The sequence below is a fragment of the Rhamphochromis sp. 'chilingali' genome (assembly GCF_963969265.1).
Source record: "Rhamphochromis sp. 'chilingali' genome assembly, chromosome: 12".
Classification (NCBI taxonomy): domain Eukaryota; kingdom Metazoa; phylum Chordata; class Actinopteri; order Cichliformes; family Cichlidae; genus Rhamphochromis; species Rhamphochromis sp. 'chilingali'.
Window position 1 is genome coordinate 2,046,656 of NC_137939.1, and position 26,893 is coordinate 2,073,548.

At 39.9% G+C, this 26,893-nt stretch overlaps 2 protein-coding genes across 2 annotated transcripts; one reads left to right on the forward strand and one right to left on the reverse strand.

The window, feature by feature from the left end:
• The first annotated feature begins 54 nt into the window (after nucleotides 1-54).
• znf740b (zinc finger protein 740b) lies at nucleotides 55-9,637 on the forward strand. The gene is made up of 7 exons (XM_080897959.1): nucleotides 55-163; nucleotides 1,890-2,039; nucleotides 2,206-2,439; nucleotides 2,613-2,741; nucleotides 2,832-2,961; nucleotides 5,755-5,873; nucleotides 7,468-9,637. The coding sequence occupies exons 2-7, from the start codon at nucleotides 1,995-1,997 to the stop codon at nucleotides 7,615-7,617; spliced, it is 807 nt and encodes a 268-aa protein (XP_080754085.1). The 5' UTR covers nucleotides 55-163; nucleotides 1,890-1,994; the 3' UTR covers nucleotides 7,618-9,637.
• An 11,055-nt stretch (nucleotides 9,638-20,692) lies between these two features.
• copz1 (COPI coat complex subunit zeta 1) lies at nucleotides 20,693-25,320 on the reverse strand. The gene is made up of 9 exons (XM_080899035.1): nucleotides 25,232-25,320; nucleotides 24,719-24,787; nucleotides 24,013-24,094; nucleotides 23,831-23,922; nucleotides 22,411-22,466; nucleotides 22,240-22,317; nucleotides 22,101-22,152; nucleotides 21,980-22,018; nucleotides 20,693-21,344 (listed from the first exon to the last, which is right to left on the reverse strand). Exons 1-9 carry the CDS (start codon nucleotides 25,247-25,249, stop codon nucleotides 21,297-21,299), a joined length of 534 nt encoding a protein of 177 aa, XP_080755161.1. The 5' UTR covers nucleotides 25,250-25,320; the 3' UTR covers nucleotides 20,693-21,296.
• Nucleotides 25,321-26,893: the final 1,573 nt, after the last annotated feature.

The following is a 26,893-nucleotide window of genomic DNA, read 5'->3' on the forward strand; positions in this document are numbered from 1 at the left end:
AAATCTGGGTCACTCCGCTTCGGTCACGTGTCTTGGCGTACGACCAATCAGGACTCTCCCCGGGGAGCACTTCCGGTGGTGTTTCCTGTCAGTGTTTGTAAACTGAGAAAAAATTGGAAGTGCGACAAGAAATATTAATCTTCAGCACTGTGAAAAGCGAAAGGTAAGCGGTCGAGTGTGCAGCACGTCGCTCACGGCTCTGTACACGTTTTATTTCTGGTGCCCGTGTGTTTGGAGCAGTTGTAGCTCGCGAGGGCGGCGTTATTTTGAGGTCGGCGCGGAGCCTGCACGCCCTGCCTGTTGTTGTGCTGTCCGGGGCGGGGGGTGGGGTGGGCGCTCACTCACACAAGAGTTGTCCCAAAATCCAACTCCGGGCTGGCTAGCTGCTTTCTGCTTTCGGTTCATTCAGCGGGGACTCTCAGCGTGCGGCACACTTTCATACAGATCCCCGCGGAAATACACAAAGCTGTCTGTCCCGTGTCCCGTGACCCCAGCGGAAAAATAAACCTCTTACTTTCTCTCCCCCCCCCCCAAAAAAAAAGCTGGGATACGTTGCTAGCTAACTGCTGCTAACTGTTTGATCTTTGTAAGATAGATCAGAGAATAAACCCACCAGCTTACAAATGAATCGCAAAACAAAGCGTTTTCCAATAATAGATGTGGTCGAATCAATTAAAATAAAAATCTCTGCCCGTATTATGGAGTTTTCTGTATGGGTGGGTTTGGGTCGTCGAAACAGCCCCCTTTACATTACCATAATAGATCATGCAGTAATCGTGCCATTTATTGTGCATGTTTGTATGCATTCATCATTTAAGTACTTCTAGCACCAGCTTTTGACCTGACTGGGAAGCTGCTGTATGTATTTTATTATCTAATACACGAGTATTAAATGCAGGTAGAACAGACAAGAAAGGAGGGTAAGAGAGCAGGACAGCACACAGGGTTCAAGGCAGACTGGAACCTAAGCCACTACATATACATATACCCCCCCAAACCCAATGAGCTATACCGACCTCCTAGTAGCTTGGTTTTTACAGTATTTATGGCCTTTACATGTATGACAGAAGCAGCGTCATTCATAGCCTTTGTAATCAGTAATGCATATACTATTATATATTGTACATATATTTATTAGTCTCAGATTTAGCCATTCTTATATTTTGCTTGTTTTACGTTACTGTATTTTTGCACAACTCTGTTGCTTGTGAAGCTCGCACACAAGAATTTCACTCACATGTACTGTACCAGTGTACCTGCACATGTGATGTGACAATAAAAGTGATTTGATTTGATTTAATAGCCACATTTGTGTGTAGGGTTTTCAAGACTAATACTTATATCTTGTTATTTTAAAATTCATTTTAAAACATCCGCTGATATTAATTCTCACAAACACACAAAACATAATCAGATTTAAACATATTTTGATAAATGTAATTATTTAAAAATCCACACTGATTTAACGTGTTTGTAATGTGATTTCTAATTTTCTCTGTCATGTGCATGAAAAAGACTTTCAAACAAATTCCTGCTTCATTTAGGATGTTTTTTTTATTACTGCAGCTGTATGAGGTAGATACAGGTGTGTGTTTCATTACACTTGGACTAAAGTGCATTGCAAACCATTTAAAAAGAAGCATCATTTCTATATTCAACTACCGGCTATTGTCATTGAAGGATTTGTTTGGTTAATGAATTATTTACACAGTTGCATTGTGCATAACGAGCTTTTTCCTCATCTCCATCATTTTTCTCGTTTTACCTTTTATTGTTGTGTTTTCTGTCAGCCATGTACCGAGCAACTGGTGCTTTCCTGTCTGATAGACAGCACGTATTAAAGCTGCACATACATTTTTAGTCATATATGCATATGCCTTTATTTTCAGACTTTTGCCCCTGATGATTTTGGAGGGTGTAGTCTCATCTGTCACCCCTCATCCCGAGTGAAGCCCCTCTGTCCCCACAAACACACACGCATTCAAAGCACGGCGATGACACACCATTCCAGCAATTCTGTTCGAGACCATATGAAATGGGTCAGTGGAAGTCTCTTCATCTCAAGATCACGATCATGGTTTTATCGTATGCATGTATCCGTTACTCCCATTGTTCAGTCCCCCTCTCCTTCCTTCTGATGCCTCGCTGCGTGAGGAGTCCTGCAATCTCCTCTTTTTCAAAACGACATTTTGCTTGTATTGTCAGGCTGGGTTGCTGGGCTGCGAGGCAGTGCTGTCCAGCATGGCCCTAATGCAAGCCAACAACATCCCAGGCCAAAAGAAGATGATGTCACCCTTGGGTCAGGGGCAAAGGACCAGTCCTGAAAGCCACCAAACCCACTCGCAGCATAGCCAGAACCACCACAGCCACCAGGTGCACCATGGACAGCCACATCACAGCCACATGGGCCATCCATCAACTGGGAGCTGCCCACCCCTGGTGAGAGATGCGTCTTTATTTTGCATGGAGAAATAACTCACTTTAAGTCTGCTTATGTTATTTCACAGTTTTGCTTTTATAAGCCAATTTAAGTCGTTGGTTGACAAATGTACACAGGTTGCAAAGCAGCATTTAACAGAAGCCTGTTGTCACGTTTTTTCATCTTTCAAAAGCTCATCCGGAAAGATGGAGATTATCATACATCAAGGATAATTGAGGGAAAGGGCATGCAGGCAAACCAGAATATGCAGCCCAAGAAGAAACACAAAAAATCCGGTTTAGCCAACAAAGTAAAAGTGGAGGTAAAGAAAGGTTAAAATTATACTGAAATTAGAAAGTGAACAGACTGTTGCTCTTAAGTTAATTTCATCTAATTGTCTTCACGTTTATAGCATTTAGTTCCATCAGTTGATATGGATGACGACAGCTCATTGAAAGTCCAGAAGAACTTCATCTGTGATCATTGCTATGGAGCTTTCCGGAGCAGCTACCACCTTAAGAGGCATATTCTTACACACACAGGTGAGAACTTACCCTCACCTCTTTACTTCAATTGGACTATTTTTTCATTTATTTTATGTTTTTTTGTATGTCAACTAGGTAAGTCTTTGTGAGGATGTTGCTCAGAATAAGCTTAAAAACACCCACCAACTTCCTTTATTTTTAGTATTTGCTCCTTTAACCAGTTTTGATGCATTTTCAGAGGTTGGTTGACAAGTTTGTAAAATGTGTCTTTTCCACGTTTCTTCTTCTAAGTTTGTATGTTGATCTGAGTTCTGCATTGGTCCTAATTTGTAACTCAATTATAAGACTCATACTAAAGTAATGTGCAAAAAATCTTGCCATCATTTTCTTTATAATTTGCTTCTGAGGAGCCACGTTTTGTTATAATCTTTTACAATGGGCTATAGAAGGCGGAGCAGTAGTTCTCCAGTCTTTCCAAGTTTTTCTTTGGACATCGATGCTTTTTCACTCATTTTCAGTATAGTCCTCATTAGGGCTGCCACAAACGATTATTTTGATAGTCGACTAGTCACCGATTATTTATGCGATTAGTCGACTAATCAGATCATCATCCACTGGACGTAAAACTACAGCTTATTGCACCAGCAGCATATGCTCTTATATAACTATCATTAGCTTACAGCTTTAAGCTTTTAAGGTGCTAACTAAAAATAAAGACAAGGTGATAGTTTATTCAATTTTAATGAAATTTGCAGATTGTTTCGGTGAAGTTTAATAAACTCCTTGCTATCTAAAATATAACAGGACACCGGAGTATATTCTCCAGCATCTCACACTTCTGATAATCAGCTGTCTGCTTGACGTTTATTCAGCTGTGTAAAAACTGTAACTTTAATCTCAGACAAACCGATTTACTCAGGAACAAATAAAATACTAAAAAAAAAAAAAAAGCCAAACAACAACATTTTTAATTTATCTAAGTGACTCATATATATTTAACCTGAGTAGCGAAAGACGGCGGTGGGTTTGAAAAAATTTGCCGGGAGTCCGGTGTTCTCACCGCGCTAGTGACCTAGCCCCCGGCTAGCTATCGAGCTAGTGGGTAACAGACGTCTCCGAAAACGTCGGAGCGCTTTTGAAAATATGCGGTGTCCTGATAAACTGAGCCGATATTTGAGGTTTACACAGCTACATTCTCGGCTGAAAATATGTTAAACGTTTATTTTGTGACCCAGAAAGAATAATAAGAGTAATATTAAAACTAACTAGCTGCCGCCATTGTTGGAAACTGAGCTGGGCCGCGCTATGAATTCTGGGACACAGCTGCTTCTTCTTCTTCTTCTTCTTCGGGGTTTAACGGCAGCTGGCATCCTTGTACATGCAGTGCTGCCATCTTCTGTTTCAGTCCGTTATTACACTCTTAAATCCTGCCACTTATTCCTGCGTCTTTTGCGATCTTACAAAGCTTCAAACGACGCGTCGACTATTAAATCAGTCGTCGACGATTTTGATAGTCGACGTAATCGTGACTAGTCGACAAATCGTGGCAGCCCTAGTCCTCATAGTTGATTTTCAGAGGGGTGGGGTTTCTTTCCTTTGTTAAGCCACATAACACTGAGTATGAATCATTAAAGCATGAAAAGGGCATCTAGCTCAAGAATAAACCCCTGTCATGTCTACACATAACAGACAGCTTAGGAAAGAACCAATTTAAATAGTGTCTTTAAAATCATGTCATTTGTTCCCATTTCTTCAGTTGAATCTATTAAAAAAGGCCAGTAATGACACAGCTTGACAAGCATAAAACAGTATTTAGACCAAACAGGTCTTTCCCAAAAAAGTCTATTTACTGAAAAAAATGAGGAAACTGAAAAAGTGGGAAACAAAAGATGGTAGTCCTAAAAATCTATCTGTAGCATACGAACAGTGTTTGAAAGTCATTTCATGAAGAAAATGGAAGACAAATCCAGCGAAGACCTGACACAGGACCCGGCAGATGCATCTGAACCTTCTCTGAACTGTTTGCTGAACAAGAAGTGAAATTGGTGGAAGGCTGGGTGTCGAGATTAGATTCTTTAGGAGGGCGAATGGAGAGAAAATGCTGTGATATGTCAAATCAAACAAGAACTACACTGAAAATCAGAGGCAACAGGACTTATGGAGTAGTTAATCCATATTTGAAATTGTTGTTTCAAATTGTCATCAGAATGTACAGAGTAGGTCACAGAGAGGTCAACAGAGTGTCTGAAGCTATCTTTAACACACAGTGGAGGCTCTGTCATGGTTTGGGGCTGCGTTTCAGTCACTGCTGTTGCAGATCTCCTTAAAATTGATGGAATTTTGAAAGCAGAGAAGTAACATCAGATTTTGATCCACCATACAGTACCATCTTAAAATGATCTCATTGGTAGTGGCTTCAATAATCCCAAACTGACAGCCAATGCAGTAAAAGCACAAAAAACGCACAATGCAACACTGTCAGTCTCGGATTGGCCTCAACATTACTGACGCAGTGTGGATCATGTTGACAGCGAACGGAACAAAAAGCAGCCAACATCCAAAGCAGAGCTTTGTGTGTCCTTGAAGAAGAAGACTGCATAAAGAAATGACAAGAGTGCTTGTCTAAGAGAGTTCAGTTGAAAAAAGCTGGTCATATCTAATATCAATTATTAAGCTCATTAGAATTGCCAAAAGTGTGTTTTTGCCTTTTATGTTTTTGTTTGCACCCCTTTTCTCATCAAAGAGGTGTCTCCAGACTTTAACGCAGTAATTTAGATTTAGATGTCTTTTGTGAAATCAGCGATGATTAAATTCATTTTCCCCGTGTGTGGGTTTTGTTTTGTTTTCCAGGGGAAAAGCCATTTGCGTGTGATGCTTGTGATATGCGGTTCATTCAGCGTTACCACCTGGACAGGCACAAGAGGGTGCACAGCGGAGAAAAGCCTTATCAGTGCGATCGCTGCCATCAGGTTATTCATACTTTTTTTTTTTCACTAATATACTTGGTGTACTTGAACAGATCCTGCATTAAGAGATTTTCAGCTTGTCTCAATCACTCCAACAACAGTGGATTGCAGATGTATTGGTGGACATGGCACTGCATGTGCCCGCTGTGTTGAAACAAAAACGAACACAGAAAAACAAAATAGAAATATTTTAGTTTTAAGCTGGAAAAACAAAAATTACCAAGGGAGGGGGCCTAAAGGAAGCAATCAAACAATGTTTAGGGTGCATAATCTGTAATGTGGGCAGTGCAAGTGAAAAACTAGCCATATGCTGCTAATTTATCTATCTTTGCTCCTCTTTATATTTAAAATCGGTTGTGCATGGAAATTAGAGCAGGGCGATATGACCAAAAATATTTATCACGATATACATTTGAAAATTTCCGATAACGATGTAACTGACGATATAATTGACACGAGACAAAATACTTTACAACTCCACAACTTTATTCGTGCAAAAAAAAAAAAATCTATGTATTTTCACTTAAACAAGCAGCTGTTTTTTATGTGCATTAAAGTTATATAAAATTGTAACAGTGCAAACTCCTCGCTGACAGTTTAACCAAAAGGCATTTCCAGTGGAAACTGGCCGACGTATCCTCAGCATAACCATGTATAACATCCACAAAACTTAAAAAGAGGTTATACACACACAATACGGTAACATTATGTTGAAGCACAGTACGTATCACTCCGCGAGGCTCCTGCCTATTATTGCCGTAATGCCCATCAAGCTGTGCGGGTTCGTAGCTTAGCAAAGTCGTACTAAAACATTTGACAGATTTTCCAGCGCTGTGCACATAAAATCGTTTCGAGGTCAGTAAACACAACCAGAGTTCATACATAAGGCACTCGGGATTATAAGGGGCTCTGTCGACTTTCAGAAAAATCAAAGGATTGATTTTAAGTGTGCCGCATTTTCCAAACAACACGGTAACAACGACGGCCCGCTAGCATGCGCTACCAAAAATAGTGCTTTGTTGTGTATCTGACGGGGGAAAGCTAAACCAGTTCCACACCACTGAAGCTGCAGCATTTTTACAAACCAGTTCTGGTTCGTCCGTTTCATTCAACGATCCACTTTCGCCCTTCTCATTCTCTGTCGCCGCCATGCTTTTTCCGCCATATGCGTATGAAAACAAAGGCACTGCGCATGCGCGTTTTACCCATATTCTATCGCGATATTTCATTTTCTTATCAATGCCCGACATACCGGTATTACCGTGAACGGTATGATATGGCCCAGCCCTAATGGAAATTGAGATTTTCTACAGCACTTGGCATCGACCAGACAGTGTAAGCTTTTCAAGGCATTCGATTCTAAATTCTGATCAGAATCTCAGCCAGTTTCTGTGTGCAGATCTCTACTTGAACCACTTTAGCAACTGTTTTACAAGTGAAGTATTTACCAAGTGGAATTCTTATGGAGGTACACCAATAAATGAGCAACAGAAAAATGACAGACATCACCCAAATAAAACTGCTGGAAATGTACTACCCCACCCTAATTCAAATGCTACTTTGGCTGAAGCCCACATGTTTGTTTGCATTGCTTCAGAACTTCTCACGGACAGACAGGCTTCTGAGACACCGACGGCTGTGTACAGTTGGGATGAGCAAAGAGGAAAGCCAGTACTCCCAGGACTCATCTACCCATCCGGCCTCATGGAGCCCCCTACATCCTTCGAGCAACCGTCTGACTGTCTGACCCTCAACTTCCACATAGAGACCCAACATCAGTCTGCAGCTCAGTAACATCACACCTTGGAGTGGTGACCTGAAAATAGCCCAACTTTTCCACAGCCAACCTTTAGTTTGCTCTCACCAGCTCATAGTGGATTTTTATGGTTTTTTAACCTACTGTCACTTTAGAATCCAGGAAGAAGGCGATTGGGGAACGGACTCATTTGCAGTCACGGACATCGTATTGCGGCAATAAATGAAGATTACACAAAATTTGTGACTGCATGGACAGTCAGCACCTTCCGTGCTTTCAGCCTGCAGTCAACCCCAACTCTGCCTGTTAATTCAAACGAACGGTTCGCTAATGTAGACAGACAGAAAACCATGAAGCATTAAAACGTCCTATTTGTTTTGTGTTTCTTTTGTTACTAATTATGTACCGGCTGCAGCTTATAAGCAAAAGGTCACAGCAGGCTTTCTGTGTGCTGCCTCGAGGAAGTGATTAGTCAGTGAAATACTGTAGGTCGCTAACACACGTGAAGCTAAATTTAATGACCTTTTTGATGCCGCTGATCTAAATGTTAAAGATTGTTGGAGAGGAAAAAAACCATCAAATTAGTCAAACATTTTTACTTTATGTGCCGTATTCTTTCTGTGCACAAGTCTTAAATTAATCAAAATATTTTAATCTGCTGTTCATGCTGTTGTACATCTGGAAAAATAACTACACGTCCCTACTGGTAACCAAAACAAACACTAAAGCTGAATTGGATAGATGGTATCTGTACCATGGCAAACACATTTAGAGTTCTACCTTGTTTTAAAGGCATATGGCCCTAATTGTAAGACCTACACTGGCTAACAGCTGACAGATTTTCGAGGAGCTCCAGTTTTTTTGAAGCTGATGTTTACTGGATGTAGGGATGACCCGTGTGTGGCAAAGAATGAGGTTTTTCTTGACGTGCTTCTGTAAAATGACCTGCCGTATGAATGCATTGTGGTTACGCTCCCTTCCTAGAAACCGCTGTCTTGCCTTTTCCTGTTCAGTGATCAGAGATTGTTCTCACTTTAAGACTTTTATTCCCTTCATTGTATTTTGGTAAATCCTTAGGTTTACTCTTACTTAAATATCTATGAAATATTGTCAGAATCATGCTCGTAATATTTTTTAAATGCAGCTGGATCAACGCTCGAGGCTTTTCACACGAGTGCACTGGGGACCTTTTCTTCAGCACTTGTGTGAATGGCCCAGGTCAACTAGGTCATAATATAAATTGGCTCTATACAGATTCTCACTGCTGAATTGTGTGTTTGCCTGACTGAGTGTGATCTAAATGCAGTTCCATGTCATTTAACACTGAGCATCTTCAGTGAAGATGACAAGTCGTACTTTGTTGTGGAACTTTGAGGGTCGTTTGTATGTTGATTACTGGCAATATGAAACTTCAGGCCTGTATATTGTGAAGTCACTGGACTGCAGATGTTAGTTCAGTTGTAGATGACTATTATTTAGACGAAAGGTTTTTTTAATAATAGACAGGTAGATCTGTTTCTGTCAGACTTTTAGATATGTGAGAAGAGTTTGGGCCCATTGCTGACTGTCTACTGTTTATGAAGTTAATATATATATATCTATAAATTGTTTTAGGGCTAGAAAATAGCATGTATGGGACCTAAACTCCAAAGGCAAATCAAAGTTTTGATGATGTTTTAACCTTTAGTCTGATCATTGTTATTCTTTATTATAGCTCAATAGGCCATGGTGACTCAGCACGAAGCTTGCTTTTAGGACAAAAGTTTGAAAATGTCACACTTGCCCTTTTAGTGCAGCAGCTGTGATTAGTTAGGATATTTTGTTTTCATTTGCATGTATTTGTTGGAGGATCTTTTGTTCATTTGTTTGGAAAATAATATTTTTTTGTTTATCTGTTTTTATTTTATCAGCCCCTATATTTTGTTATGCCAGGAGTGACATCGAGTCAGTTTCACACTGTAGTGAATGGAGTTTTGGGCCCAAAGTAAAAATAAAGTTGTTTCTTTTTAAACGGGTGGTATTGGTCATATATTTACAGCAAAGGTTCAGAATCAGAATACTTTATTCATCCCGAGGGAAATTAGGGCTCGTGGGCGATTTTCTAATAACAGTTTTGAAGGATAGTCTGTAAAGTCTGCTACGTTCATCTGTGTAAGTAATGCAGCAGTTATGTCAGCAGGTGGCAGCCATGACCATGTGAGCGTTTCCTCCCAGCCTGTTCATGGAAATGGAAACAAACCTCAGCACAGTGCTCTGTGTGTTGTTTCAAAGAATGCTGCCTCCTTTACACCAAAAGCGTCGCTTCTTCTGACTTCAGTGTGAAGCTGGCGAACAACAAGAAACCCAGCTGTCAAACACACCGAATCTCAAACATACCAATTACTCAACAAGCAAACGTTTTCTTACACATAAGCATGTAAAACCTGGGCCATAATTTAGTGCGTCTTTACAGAACTCCCTAATGCAAAGACACTGATGGTACCTGCACTGTGTAAAAGTGTTTGGTTTTTGGGGTTTTTTTAGTTTATGGGATGTATTTTAGTAAACGCTCAATGGAGGACGTGTTCAGTGAACCTTATCTGGTGAATATGTCATACAAACATATCTGTGTTTAACACATTTATCAGGCCATCTGTCAGAAAAAAACAGAAAACCTCGGTTAAATTATTTTACCAAATTTTATAGAAAATGTCAAAGGACCATTTCTAAGCTAAAAATGTTATTTTTATTTGGTAGGCGAATAACAAACTGAATTCATGTTTTTATACCCAAATTTTAGCCGGCACACTGGACTTCTCTCAGAAGTCATAAATAAATCAAAGATTACATTTTTTGTAAAACAAACAAATAGAAAATTCATGGATAACAATAATTAAGTTTCAGCATCATTTAAGAGCTCGTTCATACCGGTGGATTAACCATCACAGAAATGTTTTTCTTTTAATGATTTCGGTAATTACCGATATTGTTGATTCAGTTTAGGGCAGCTGTGGCATAAACCTTATCTGGGGTTAAACTCTGTAAATCATCTGCTTGGAAATTCTGCTTCTTGTAAAAATAAGGTAAAATTTCCCATAAATACACTTTTGGTCAGAGCAGAGTTGGCAAATCAAATTTCAAAACCTACAGTTTGCAGTGAAGAAATGTGAAATATACAACAGTCGTTCATACAGATGATTTGTTTAACAGATTTCTTCCAAAGGACCCAATCAAATGGACGTAAACGCCTCTGTGGCTTTAGCCAGATTTAAGAGAATGGGGAAGAATTTCTTCCATCCTGCTGCCCTGTAATTCGAGCTGCATGGGTATTGCTACATCAGTTGTACCATAGGAAGTGCAGATCATACCCTTTAGCACCTTCTTTGCTATTGACCAGTTCTTTAATTACACAGCATTAGGATAGGCAGGATGAGATCAGCCTGAAGGCTGCTGGGAGTGTGCGCTTTCCCCCATGGGAGACATCCCCTCCCTCTGCAGACTGATTTACAGCACCCACAGGCCCCCGGCACTTAACAATGGACCTCCTTAAGTGAGGTAGATGGGGAGGAGATCAGAGAGGGGGAGATAACACTCCATCTTCATGCACAAAGTGCTGAAATCATCTAGGTTTGAAATCATCTCTGCACGACAGACTGATCATGGAGTCAGTCCAGAGGTAAAGTGTGGGAGTGCTGCCTCGTCCTCAGTCTGGCTCACTCTATCAGGGAGGAGAGCTCTCCTTAAGACTGATGGCCAGTTCTCTACATGCTCACCTCTCCCCTCAGAGGGATGCAGAAAAAAACATAGGCTTGACAAACTGAAATCTCCCAAACAACCGGTAAATCTCAGCTAACTGTGTACGCCGGGGCTCGTGTCATCACGTAGGTGGTTCAGAGGTTTAGGAAAACAAGTGCTCAGCAGCAGAAAGCCACTGTCTCCTACAAATGTTTGGTTGCCCTCTGATCAAACACATCACAGGCTTGCTGCAAATGACTCAAACCCTCCTAACAATAGCTCCTGCTATCTCCTTCTCCCCGAGGTGTGGGAGAGCCTTTTCATCTCAGGCTTTGATTAATAAAGGAATCGCTGGTTGGTTGAAAGCAACGATCTGCCCCCTACGAACATCCATCATGCGTGTGACAGCCCACCTCTCTGCGTTAATTAGCACTGATATTTAAGCTGTCTGAGGCGTACCATGACTGTCAGCGTGCGGTGCTGCTGCTCATCATTAAAATTTCAATCCCTTTGCCCAGGTTACTCCCATTTTCTGTGACACCTCAGTGAACACGTCCTAAAACGTTCACGCAGAAGCACGGGGCCACGGCAGAAATGTAAAGAACGGCTAAAAAAGACCTTTAAATTACAATAATTCATGACTCTGTTGGTGCACCCTGCCTTTCTCATGCATTTGAGAGTAAAAACATCAATTTGACTTATCACACTCGCTCAGTTATTATTTGATATTACATGAAAGAGTCTGACATTAATCTAAAGTTCTTGTCAAACAACGAGCAAAGAAAGTGTGAATGCATTACTTATTAATGATTACCAAATATTGTAATATTCTCTAATACCAGGAGCTATTATTCAAGAATAAATTATTTATGCAGCCGATTCTTGGTTTATGTTATAACCAAAAGGCATCCTGCACCAAAATGAGAACTTCAGCGGGGGCAGAAATAAAGAATTGCTGAATTAAACGAACATTTTTAGTCAAAGGCAGCCATCTTATGCCAATCCATGGACAAAATGGCTTCCAAAACGTACGCAAAGTTGGTGTAGCGGCGTCCATAGGGTGCCAGTGCACGACTCTCACCGTTAACAAAGTCTAGTAACTTGTGAAAGTTAAAAAGGGGTTGTCTGCCCACCTCAAAACGATCTCTCTAATGGGAACGTTCAGTCATGTCATGCTTCATATTGTCCCATATTTAGATGGCTGCCAACTCTTTTTTAATTAGTGCAACTCAACAAGATTAATTAGCCTCGGCACATCATTCCCAGTACTCAAAATACAACACAGAGGAGAAGAGGAGCGAAAGCTTTCACCCGTCTGACGGGTAACGAGGGAAAGTTTGTATTCAGCCCATGTGTGCGATGATAGATCCGAATCATGAATATTCATACGTGAAAATGAACCCCGGGAACGGTCAGAAGTTGAGAGCTGAATTTTCTAAATTCCCTCATTGCAATATGCAATTAATTAAATAAGAGAAACTGGATGTGGGGTTAATGAAAACAGTTCGACTGCCTGGCAGTTATATGAGTTTCATTTACCAGCCTCGTCTTAGTGGTCCTGGTGTCTTACTGGGACACATGAAACGTGTTTTTAAGGCTTCTAATCAAAACTTGTGCCTGTCAAGTCAAAAATGTCCACTCTGACAAAAAAGGGTTAAGTCACAACTTTGTCTGAGTTCCTAATTGGCAGGCTCGTCCAGTACTGCCAGGACACATCAAATGAAAGATGAAGAGAGCAAAGCGTCCGCTGGTTTCAACAAGAATATAACAGGAATAAATGAATTATATCAATTCAAATATCCTACAGTATGTGCTGCTGATGTTGGTCATCTGCTACAGTGCTTTCAAAGAAAAAGTCAAATGTTGTTCTGTCAGGATATCTTTGTTTGCAAAAAGACTTCCAGTCGTGTGGAAGTCTAAAGGAAAACAACCCTTTTCCTTTAATATCGTTTATCTGAAAATGAGTGCGGCTGGTGTGGAGCGTAGACTGCTTAAAAAGTTTGTGTTTACGGTTTGCTGAGGGAAACTGTAGTGTTTTATTAGCAAATATGAGTGTCGTTGCATTATATAGATTTTATGGATGCATCTTGCTAAAGAAGCTTGCTAGCATTGGCTAATAGCATGACTAATAACTTGATATTTCAACAACAATGAAGATGTATTGAACTGGGGCGAAACGTGACTCATAGCAACTTATACATGATCTCATACATTGAGCAGCATATAGGGCGCCCTGTATGCTGCTCAATGCCAAGAAATGAAGAAATGCCTTTCAGTCTTTTTACAGTTGGGTTTTCCCCCTTTTTCCCCTTTTTTTTGCCAAATGCCTGCCTCGTTTCTCCAAAGGCAAAAAACCTCAGATTTCATGATTTACCATCTCTCCTTCACTCCTTGCAGCAGGTCCAGCAGGTGGCCTGCCTAACACGAGAGGCCTTCAATCTTCTCACACCAGTGAGTCTGTGGTATGTAACTATTACATTATGTGAAAGCTTTTGGTTGCTAGTCATTGTTGACCGTAGAGAAAAACACTACTAGCTTTGTCTATCATGTCATCCTCCCAGAGTAATAACAGCATCCTTCTCTTATTCCTCTCTAAGCAGTTAAAATGGTTTAGCTCTGCCGAGGAGCAGACGTGGCAGCATTATAGGTCATGACATGAAATGAAACAATGTAAAATGGCCAATTGCATTAACAACAATCAGAAAGATAAATAAAAATGAATCTGAAAGTATCTGAAAATATGCTCTTTCTAACACCACTACAGTTATCACCTGGAATTCTTTTCTAAAACTTGCTCGAGACGTTTACAGATTTGATTGAAAGGTCTAAACAACTGCTTTGATAGATTGCCATGAAAATTGGTACAAATGTCCATGTCTCCCTCACAATGACTAATGACAATTCTGGTGATCTTTTGACATCGTGAACACTGGCAACTCAATCCACTGCTGTGCTTTGGTATAGCCTCAGACTATGTTGTCTCTTTCACTCAAGATCACTGTTTTCTTTGCTGTAAAAACATATTTCAGTTTCAGAGATCCTTGGCGATCACTGCCCTGAGAAAAGATATTGATAAGCCATTAACTTTATGTTCCAAAGACCAGAAACACATGGGAGATTCTGTAGTGTGAGGTTATCAAGATGCTAAGCTTCAACCGAACCGTTTCCATGAACTCCAAACTGTAGACTTGATAAAAGAAGCCTTTTACATATGTATATATTACAGAACAGACACAAATAACATGATCCTACAGAAAAGACCTTGTTGTTAACTCTATACAGGTATATTTGTCTCAACCCCTTCCAACACACACTCAAACAATCCATCACTCCTCTGAGTTCAGAGGGATCATGTCTCTTTAAAGATGTAAAGCCTGTTTTCTTTCACTGACATGGCACAATGTCAGAGGGCATGCTGTGTAACCCCAAGTTATCGAGTTCAACAGAAGGTCTTTTATGAAATTATGCAATCCCACTTGACAACGCAAAACCAGGGCTTTCCTCAGTCTCTTTATTTTCCAACAATTTTCCACTTGAGCAGACATCCTCAAGTGTGAAGTGAGAGAGTAAAGAGAGGGATTTGATTTCCAAGGGAAACGGTGCATGAATTCACTAGAGGTTGATAGACGGAGCAGGGGCAGTCATGCTATTTACCCTTAAGAGATTTCCGTGGGTCAAGGCTGTTACAGGGCCACATTCTCAGTCTTCTTGATCTTGTCAGGATTGACTGTCAGGCTGATGAAGAGATAGGCTGCAGATAGATGACGGTGTTGCACGAACACTGGGGCTGCAGCGAGCAGATATAGTAGTCAGACTCCAAAGTGACTTTGGCAGTTTGCTGCTGGTGATCAGCTTAGCGATATAGTGATTTATTCCATCAGTTATGATCTTCTGACCCCTGAGTCACCTGAAAATCTGCTCATTATTGGATGTGAGAGATGTCTAATGAGAGTAGAAAGAAAACAGCTTAAACAAATGAGGTGAGAAATAAGTTTATTTATTCCATATTTGTTTTTTTTATGCATATTCAGGTAGGAAAACATCAAATCAGAGGCAGGAAGATTAAACGAACACTTTACCTGTTAGCAGCCCAGTTTGGGACATACCAGTTATAGAGATGGCTGCCTTTGTTTTTAATATAACACAACCAGAGGGCACTCGCCTTGCTCAAAGCACTATGTCTAAATAGAAATCCTGATCCAGTTACTCAAAAGAAACCCAAATAGTAGCAACTCGCAAAGTAGCATGCAGCTTTCTAACATTACAGCTAAGCTGAGGGGGACACCCATCAATGTTTACATCCTGTCATGGTGTCACAGCCTCTAACCACGAGTCGACGCACCCTTCTGTCAGCAGAGTCATGCGGTTGATGGGTGTATTTTGGTAGAAAAGTAAATGCTCACAGCAAGATGTTTTGTTTTTTTTGACTAACTAGATCTATATTTCTAGAAAGAGACACAGTTCATCCATCTCTTTTGTTGCGCTTATCTTTGGCCAGTTCATGAGGGCAGCAGCCTAAGCACAGAAAGAGACGCAGTGGAATTCAGTTCCATTACATTCAATTCAATTTAATTATACTAATAAAATATAAATCATAATAAAAGGGGCCTCAATGTGCATTATGTTGTAGGGTAAAGATGCTACAATAATACAGAGAAAACCCAAACAAACAGACAACCCTCCCATTCTGCTTTTAAATATCCAGGAACCACAAGTAAGCCAGGAGTCTGAGGGTGAAATGCTCTACTGGGGTTGATGTGGTATTATGAGGTCTTAAGATAAGATGGGGCCTGATTATTCAAGACCTTGTTTATGAGGAGAAGGATTGTAAATTTGATTCTGATTTAACAATGAAGAGACGCCATTATGGGAGAAATATGCTGTCTCTTTCTATTCCCTGCCAGGACTCTTGGATCACCGCTGCTGGGTTTTTTCTTTCAAATGTATTTTATTGGAATTTGAACACAGAGGTATTTAGTTCACACATTCATATTCCAGAGAAAGCAGAGAAATCTACACCCAGAACCAGGCCGACTCACAACAAAACAGTACACGGCAAAGGTAAAATATGTAGTTTCATTTTGGAGTGAACTATCCCTTTAAGTATATTGCTTTGTGATCTATGTAAATCATTTTCAATAGAAATTTAGTGGTCTTTTTTTTAACCATACCACACATTTCTCTGTTCTTCCTTCTGTGCTCACAAGAAAGTCTCCTCTGCTCTTATGATGTAAGGACTATTATACTCCAGTGCCACCTCCCTTCAGGGATAAGATTTTACGATTGCAACCTGACACCGTTTCTGTGTCCTATAAGCGACAGAGCTGTAACTCACTTCAAAGGCAGGAGGCATCAAATCACAGTGCACCTATAAATTAACCTGTCAGGTCTTGGCCAATAAGAAGGCAGCATTAAATCTCAGCTGTCACGCTGGCGGCCAATGGAAAGACGGTGGCAGTAAATCTGTCAGGGCCGCTCTGTTAACGGTGTTGTGGTGTGGTTGGGGAATCCACGGGGAAGGGAGGGGAGAAAGGGTAGATGACAGAGGGAGGAGGGAACAAGCTGGGGGTTTAGAGGTATGCCACAGAAAATGCTTTTTCTTTACATTCTTGAGCTCCTGCACACTCACACACTTACACTGTAGTACAAGAGAGTGGATTATCCAGAGGATCCTCTTTTTTCCATGCAAAACAAGACTAAACATGAACTGTAAGCCATGTTTAGTCTTTGACGGATGCGGTGGGAGCTGAATAACACCAGCAGAAACGCTCATAAACCGTTACGGCCAGCATGCCGGAGTCCGATGTTGACAAGTGAAAATGACTGATGTTCCTTCTTTAGCACAATTTTGCATCATTTTTGGACCAAAATGTAGTGCTGACTGTTTGATAGCCGCAGTAACCCAGTAACCTCTGACTGGTGTGACACAGCATCACCAGAAGCATGTCCTCCAGAGTGCACCCTGCCTGCAAGGGTCTGGAGGAGGCAGTTGAGCACATCCTCTTACCAGATGTGAGCCAGCTGTGCACCTTTACAGGATGGCGGAGTTGACCCAGCCGCTCAACAAACTTGAACAGCCATGCTTGAGGATTTTGAGTTTTTGTTGTGCAGCAACAAAGAAACACAATGCGATTGCTGGCTGGACGCAGCAATCCTGCTGCATCCAGCCACTGGCAGCATTTTCGGAGGATTTTCACCATCACTCTTCTGAAGCATGCTTTCAGTAGAAGAGTAATGCACTGCTCTGGCACAAGAGAACTGTGGGAAAAACAACAGAGGGAAAACACATCAGGTGGAATATTTCCTCGATTAACAATGCCCTTGGTGGTGCACTTTCATTATCCTATCAAAGTTGAACATTTTCATGTAATAAATCTTACAGGTATCATAAAGTAACCGGTCCTGCAAAGGCAATGCCATTCCATCCCCAAGAAAAAAAAGCTTTCCCTTAACAAACCTCACAATTTTTTCACCCAGTTGTAACAGCATCCAATAAAGCAGACACATTTGTGGTGACAGTTTTATTTTACATCAACAAAAAAAAAATTAAACATTAGCATCAGAATTTACCGTCATCTTATGTCATTACTATGAAAACTCTTTTTTTTTTTCCTTGGGAAACATAAATAGTGGGCTGACTTATGGCTAAAGCAGGCAAGAGTGCAATGGTGGAGGTGTTGTTTTTGGCTGGCTTTCCTTGAAGTGGCTATGATTCTCTGTTCTATGGGAATCCATAAACAGACCCGGAGAGGGCAACTGCGGTCATAAACCACACCAGGCTGCCACAATGCTGCTGAGGCAAAGGGAGCAGGCCCGGGCCCATACCTCCTCCTCTCTGCATGCACGCATTCACACATGCAGCCGCACGTGCTTCGAGCAGCCTTCGATGACCTATTTCTAAATGCTGCCTTTGCAGCGATGCTATAGATTTTTGATGGTCTCTTGTTATTATTTTAAACACTGGAAATGAAGGCATGTGAAAAATGAGCCAGCGAGGGAGTGATTTCCTTTCATATTATTTTATTTCAAAACACTAAAGCAGCATCATTATGTTAGTAATTTTATATACTGGGTGGAAATGTGAAAGCAGTAGAGGTAAAATGGCCTTGTTAATTTTAATACAGTGGGTCATCCAACATCATTTGGTCTTGCCCTTTGCTCCGCTCAGACAGTATAATGGCACTTCCTTTAATACATTTACTGTACTGCATCCAACATGCTGTCATTGTTTTCCCCTGTGTTGTTTCTGGTTAGCAGGACAAGCCATTGGATGGGTGCTTGGGCCTATTGACTATGACATAAAGAGTCTGTAAGCTTACAGATGATGATAATTTATAGACTCTAATTCAGAAAGTCACTCACACACACACACACACACACACGCTGAGCGACTCTTTCACTGTATGCATTGATCAATTACAAGGCTCTGAGCCCACACGTCTCTGACAATTTTACTGCATGTTATGTACAGCATGTCAAGCCATGGCGTTTCAAACTGTTATACTCATTCCTATATAATTAATATAAATTACCTTGCTGGTTTTTATGATGGTGCAACTGTAATTAGTGGATGAAATCGCGTCACTGAGCTCCCGATGGTGCTGCAGGGCTATCTAGATGAAGAGTGAGGGTCTGGACGGGCACCTTGGGTGGGGATCTGGTTTAACCCTCTCTTTTCCGCATTGTGCCCTCACTGGGATTTCATCTAATTACATTTACTGCTGTCTACTTCAGCTAACCTCATCCTCTTTAACCTTCATCTCCCCACCCCCTCCTCCTTCAGTGAAACCACACACAGAGACATCAGCTGTCCTCATTATACCACCAAACCGCTGCGATAACAGTAAACTGGTGCAATAATGGAGTCCATTTATAATGATTACCTTTCCTTTTCTTACTGCTTTTTATCCAGTAAAACGCTTAATAATCACAAGTAGCATCATCATGGTCTCCATTCAGTCGATCTGTGCAGCTATAAAGAGCCACAGATTCAAGGACTGAAACAAACTGGGGCAAAGTCAAGACACTGGGACCACAGCTCACACCCAATAACCGTTTTCATTGACTGCACTACTCTGTTTAGTAAAGACAACACACATGCATGCATCCAGGCAAAAACACACGCACACTGTTGTTTTTTTAACAACCGCTGTCACGAAGCCTAATACACAGTATTTTTGATATGTTTCAGGTGTTTTTTCCTTTCGTTTTTTTGAGCTAAGGAAACATAAATATTTTATTTCTAACATTGAATTAATCCAAATATCACAATTGCTTCTCACACTCTCGGGTTATTTTCTCACGAGATTTTTTTTTCCACAGGAGGAGGTATAAAATTTTCCATGGGGCAAATCAAAGGTGGAACGCTAATTTACCTTCTGGATTCCAACATTACCACAAATGTGTGTGATCCTTTCAGCAAACTCCTCCAGGCCACAGACACCTCTACATCAAGAGCATTTGCTCTGTCAGTTTCTTACTTTGATGTCTGAGCAAAATTACTTAGATATCCAGAACAGAAACATTGGCAAACTTCTGACATATGACAGCTTGTGAAAAAGCCTACAAACAGTAGCTCGATGACCTGAGACCTGTCACAGCATGCAAAGGGCTTCAGGATAATTTATGTAATCTAAAGTACGAGGAGAGAAGAGACTCTAATAAGGCCTGCTACCAAACGTGGTTTGGATTAGACATGGATATAAGCACATGGTTTTCAGCACAGCCAACACAAATCTCTGCTCACAAAGAGTACTTTGAAAAGATCAGAATTGGAACATATGGGAATACCTCGCTGGAAGAATGCAGATATATCATTTTCTTGTAATATGCATCAGGTACCAATATGATCTAGTGCCTATACTCGTACCCATTCCTCTCTGGGGGGTTTCCTTCATTTGCATTCAAATGAGCACAAGCTCAGCATATGAAGGTGGTGGGGGGGTACATACATGGGAGCACACAATTCACGGTGCACATAGCAGCTCTCAGTAGTAAAGAAATGAATCAGGGGTTTCTCCATAAAACTTCTCATGTCACAGTACCGAGTACTATGCAAGTTCCACAACAGACCTGCATGGATGAGTCTCCTCCCGTTCACAGTATTTTTGCACTTTGTTGCCAACGCCAGGAGATGGAGCCCTTGAGCTTCTGTTATGTATTTAGGCGTTGAAGAACAAAGAACACTTAAAATGTTCAACTCTGAAATGCAGAAGCTGTTAAAAGCAAGCTAAACTTGAAGGTGTGAATATTTTTAAATAACAGAATTATGAATGTTAACAAACAGTTCGCGACTCTTAGTCTATGTGCAACAGAGTACTAACTAATATTAAAGCCACACCATACAAACAGGTAGTGTTTGGACACATCATGGCTTTTCCCATGCCAGTGTCAGATATTTATTAACTGTATCTGCTGATGGAAGATCCCATACAGAACTTAATGACTACAATAATACTTTAATCACAACACCCACGTAAATGAAAGGGACAGAAACTGACTGGATTGTTTTACAGTAATGTGGAGGAGGTGGAAGGATGCAGTCCTGAATGACACAACTGTTATTGTAAGGAGACACGTGGAATGTTGTCACAAGCTATGATGGTGTTTATTAACATCTTACATCTGTATACTGTTTTTATAAACAACCAGCTTCTTTGATGAAGACAAAAGAAAAGAAAAACCATAACAGAAATAAAAACAGGACAACCATTACTGGAATGTACAGCACATCTTATCCCCACATTGAGCATGTTAAACAATGCACGCCTGTGCAAGAAAAAAAACAGAAAATGAAACTTTGTCAAGTAGTCCTGGGAGTGTGACTGAACCAGCGGTCAGTACTGTCACAGCGTTAACTGAAGGAGTGGAAATCAGAGGAAAAGGAATATGTAGATCAGTGCTGTGAAATCTTGGCTGTATAGTGGCTCGATGGTATTCTGGTGCAGCCATGACTCTTATCGCAGAAGGGACCACTTGATCTGTTCTTTGGCAGACTGAAGTACCTGTGGAAAAAAACACAAGCTTGACCAAAGAGATCACATTGACTAACGTCCGACTTTACTGGCCCAGAAAAGAACGGCTACCCTTAGGAGAAACCGTACCAAATAAAAGTAAAAGAAAAACACAAGTGGCACGACCAAGGAAGATAAAGTAAGCACAATTAAAATAAAGTTGAAATCCTGAGAGAAAAAAATGATGAGCAAGTGATATGAATGAAGGAAAATATGCAAGAGCTCATTAATCATCTTAATCCACTGAAGGAAAGCCGAATCATAACCATAAAGCATGGGGACTGGGCACAGCTATTAATCATGGCCAAAGGAGGGGTGGTAGTAGCCAGTCTCAGGCCTCTTAAATGACAGCATTAATCAAGAAGAGCTCACACACACACACACACATGTAAGAGCTAAAAGACAGGAACCACCGCTGGCTACCTACCACCTCACCACTGAACAAATGAGTAGTCATGTACCCTGACGTGCATATGACACAATGCAAAATGCGAGCATGGATGAGAATGAGTGCAATGACCTTGCATTTGCAGGTTTTGAAGAAATTAGTTTTAACAGTCAATAAACTAATGGAGCCTTAAAACTTTATGGGAGAGAGAAGATCAGAGTTCGAATGTTTTTCTCACCTGGGTGACTGTCTGCTCTGTCAAAGGCACATCATCACCCTAAAAGAACAATTACATTACTTTAGCAGCAGAAACAACCGATGTCAAAATTGGCTGAATGTTTCAGAGGAGAGCAACTTACTCTAAGAGCCACACGATACACAACCTGCTGTGGGTCGCTCTCTAAGATCACCCTGCAGGAAATGCACAGGAGACAAAGTGATGTAAAACTCTAAAAGATGACTGACAAGAATCAGAATTATCAGGTTAGTTTTACTCACCCGCCATCTACAATTTCATCCACAGCCAAGAAGAGTCCCTCCATATTCTCCAACAAAGCTCTCCTCTCAACATTTTTTCTGCAGTTAAAAATATACATGTTAATTTTAGTGAAAAAAAAATGTGTCTTAAAAAAGTTTGTATGTTTGTAAATAACTGCTGCAAAAACATACCTCAACATCTGACTGAGCGAATCAAAAAGGCAATTTAGAACAGCCATAAGCATGAGCTGTTGAAAACAAAAGAACACATCAGAATCGGTGCACTATATAAGCAGTTCTTAAATTACAACAGTGTACAAATAAAAGCCACTTTTTATTGAGGCTAAAACACTTGATTCGTTACTAAAGGTTCAACAGTTTCTTTTATTTATATTGGTTTACTTAGGACATATTTGCTAGAGTCGCATATATCGTGTGAGAAAAAACAGGGACACAAAATACTACTAATACATTTGAAAAGCAGCTTATAGCCAAATCATGATAGCAAATTATACGCTTCTACAATTTGCTTTAAAATTCTATTCGGTAAGACAAATACAAAGTTACATATGAGGAGGGGTGGGGGGTTATCCTGACACCAAGTTGGAGGGAGTGAAAAACTTAAAATTCAATAATTTACTATATAACAAAAGCTGAACTACAGAATGAAGATGGAAATTAAGGCTCAGCCTCACACGTGTGCTGTAGCCTTCAACTTTTCTACCCTGCGACGCACACAAGTGAACGCAAATATCACGTCATCAGACGATCTTTACCCACCAGGTTACCCACTGAAGTCTGTGTCAGAGTTATTAAACTTTTATATTTTTCATTAGTTTTAATTTTTTATTTCATTTTTATTTTCAATTCAATTTAAATAGATTCAAATCTATTTAATGTAGTTCTTTTGGTTTGTAAATCTTCAGGTTTGTTTATCAGTTTAATAACAAAAAATAAATACAATTAAAAGATTAAATAATAATAATAATAATAATTCAGGGGTAAGATTTATTATTTTGGGTAAGATTTAAAGAGTACTATTGTATTGTAATATTATCAAGTTGTTAACTTATTAATATTACAATATTAATAAGTTAACAAATAAAATGTGACTACCCTTAAGAGTAAAGCTGACTTTTTTAAGTTTAATTTAGTTAGCTTTGTAAGCAAACACAATTTTTTCAGTTAGTTTCTGTGTTTTTCAAAAGCCCCCCTCCCTTTTTTTTTTAAGTTAACTAAAACATTTTCTCCATGCGTAGTTTTAGAAATGTTTCAATAATGAGGAACCAAATGACTCTGTTTATTTCCAGTTGTCTGCCACGTGTGAGAAAGGGCAGCGTTTCTACTGGACTCACCTGGAATTTTATGGACTTTACTTGTCAAAACTTCTTATGTGGTTTAGTGCAATTATAAGGTTCCAAGTGCAAAACAATAATAGTCAAAACTTGCTCATGTACCATGATTCACACCATTACTCAGGCTATCACAGACTGGATGATGAGGCAGGATCCATACTCGGCATGTGCTGTCACTTTCCTCAGCACAACATAAGCAAGTTTCAACTCCTACTTAAAAAGGATTCATTACAAAACTTTATGGTCATTAAATTTACCTCATTTTCATGTGAACTTCCAATCACGTAAAAGAAAAGGTCTATATTGCTCTTGTAGACGACAGTGAGGCCTTCAAGTAGTGCTATCTCACCTAAAGAGGCATAAAAAAAACCAACCATGCTCGATATTAGGTATGCATTGAGGCAAAGTAACTGTTTTTAACAGTGTAAAGACGACTTACTGTCTGTTCTGTGCGTTTTGTTGAATATGTTCTTCTCAAATGCCTTCTGCTCCTTCACTGTCGGGTACGTGTCATCATAATACTGCAGAAATTAGAAATTAAGTCACATTTAGATATTAGTCTAAAAATTACATCCTTTTCACTAGTTTTCATTTTTATTATTAGATGATGACATTTTCTTGCAAACAATCAACCCAAAATGAGAAAACGAGACAATAGTGAGTCATACATGTTTTAAAGGTTTACACTTTTCTAAAGTAACTGGGAGCTGTTTAGCACATAATTTTTAATCAGGAAAAAAATACAGCATTTGTTATGGACTGAATTTTGTGTTTAATGTAGCTATGTGAGAATTTACAGAATCAGGCAGTGTTTTTGTTTTTTTGGTGGGGTTTTTTTTAGGTGGCAATTAAAAATTAACTTCAGAGCAAGAGTGTTTCCATGATTTTTCTTTGAGTTCCTGTGGGCCCCTCCGCACAAACTCAGAATATTTAATCAGAATTAAAATTAGTGCAGTCTCAAAATAACTTGACACCATTCACAAGAGTTTGACAGATTATAGGCCAATAATTAATTTACATGCGTTTAAATATCAGCAGTGATTTTTGTCCAGTATTCACTGTTTCGCAGAAGATCACTATTTGGCATTTCACCGGCGTTAATAATAATGAAGTATCATGATGGCACAGATGTCTGAAATTCATACCTTGGCATAAAGCCGGTCTCCATCGTTGTCCAGAATGAGAACAGCTTTGACCGTGTATAAGGACGGTTCCTGTGAAGACAGCACACGTTAGGCATTGTTTATCCTACCCAGGAACGAATTCGCCTTAATTCTTTAAAAATGTGGCAACTCGTATGTTAAATAATAAACATGAACTATCAAAACTATGCAAGTAAATTGAATAAATTGGGTGTCGACTGGCGTCACAAAATCAGTCTAAATGTTATTTAAAAGACTTCTAAATCACCAAATCGTGAAGGAGACATGACAGTTCCACATCATCAACAAACGCATATACGAGCTAACTTTAAAGATGCTAGCTCCTTAGCTAAAACGGCCAACCCGTTTACTGTAGTTAGCACTGGGATTATTCGCCTGACTCTACAAAACAAAACCGCGAGAAACATTTTGCTAGTAAATACTTATGTGAAGTACTAATGAGATAACGCTGGTGGCTTTTACATCGTCAGAAATGAATAAATGGGCTAACATTACCAGTATGGGAGAATCCATCTTCTTTCCTGTTAGCAAACCAGCTACCGGGCTAGCAGCATTAGGCTACGTAATACGTACAGTAAATGAGTCTCTTTCCTATTGGCTGACGCGGTGCCGTATGTTGTGCGTGCAGGGCAAAGATCAGTTCACTGCAGAGCAAACAGCCTCAAAAGCGATGTGGTTAATAAAGAAGTACTTTCAGACTCGCCTGTAGTTATAACACATTTGCCCTTTAAGTCGGAAAAGTCTGAACCGTTTAATGGCCCAAACGTAAAGCTAAACAATATACTAACTAACTTTATTACTGTAATTTCGGACTGTCTCCTGTTACTGTGTAAAACTTCAAACTATGAAGATTACTAACTACAATAGAACTTAAAAATTCATTTGTGGTTGAAACCGTAAATCCAAACATGTAAATGCCTTTAGTAGCTCGTATGAGCTTCTTAAAAAACACGTGTAAGTCAGGATGTTTATTTTAGAGTTCACATCCCTGCAGAGCTTACTGTAATTAAACCTAATGACTAAAGGTGGTTGCTGTTTTTGTAGGACTTAGTGGTAAATCTCTCGTTTTACAAGCCATTTTAGCTTGCTCGTACTCATCAACATCTTTTTTCAGTATCCTCCTACATTTAACCAACTCCAATTATCTTAGTTCCCACTTCTGGGAAGCATTTGGAAACACAGGCTGATGGGGATTTCCCTCTATCTAACTCCATAAATTACATCATTGTTTGGCCTTACTGTAGGATATTTTTGGGCTTCAAATATCACTGAAAAGCAAATAATGTCCAGCCATTATTTAACTGCAGAACGTGTATTGTGAGGAGATACCAACTATTCTTATGCGTGCTCACAAGAGGACTGTGGGAAACTATGAAATGTTGCAACACTGCAGTATGCTTGCACAAATTTAGCCACTACGATTTCAAAATTGCCTTGACCAGAGAGGAAACTGTATACTGCCTTGAACTAGCTCATACTAAAAGGTTAAATATCGCCTGATATTGTCATGCCATCTCATCCGCAAAGTTAAACTTATTTTTATTCTTTTGTGTTTGAAAAGCATCACAGTGGTGACGATGACTGGCAAAGCTGACTGATGTCTGAAAGTTGAATGATGAATCAACACATACAATGAATAAACAGAAACAAAATACCTACTGTATATAATGACTGTAAGTTTTCTGGATGGCATATGGTACTGATTCAGTTTACCTAAAAAAGAACTGGATTGATTATTACAAAAAGTAAGTGGTATTAAACATATACACCACTACTCTGTCATGAAAACATCCTAAATAATAAAGTCTGCACCGGAAAAGCATGATGTGAGGAAACTGATCGCTAATAATCTCTCTTCAGGAGCTTTTTTCGAGTTTCATCAAGTATTTACCTTATTTTTAAAATTATCAGCAGTGTTTTTTTACGTAAAAGATTAAAACTAGAAAATAATAACATTGCATTATATAAAAGTGAAGTATTTTCAGGGCTGTTTCCCTCTCGCCACAACATGCCAGCAACCACAGCAGTTAGCAGTTCCCTTCCTATGAATCAAGTGCTCCTTTTATCGGTGTAAAACAGAGCTTCCGCCAACCAACATCCTCCTTTCCCTGCCCCCCCCCCCCCCCCCCCCCCCCCCCCAATATGTGTTCATTATCA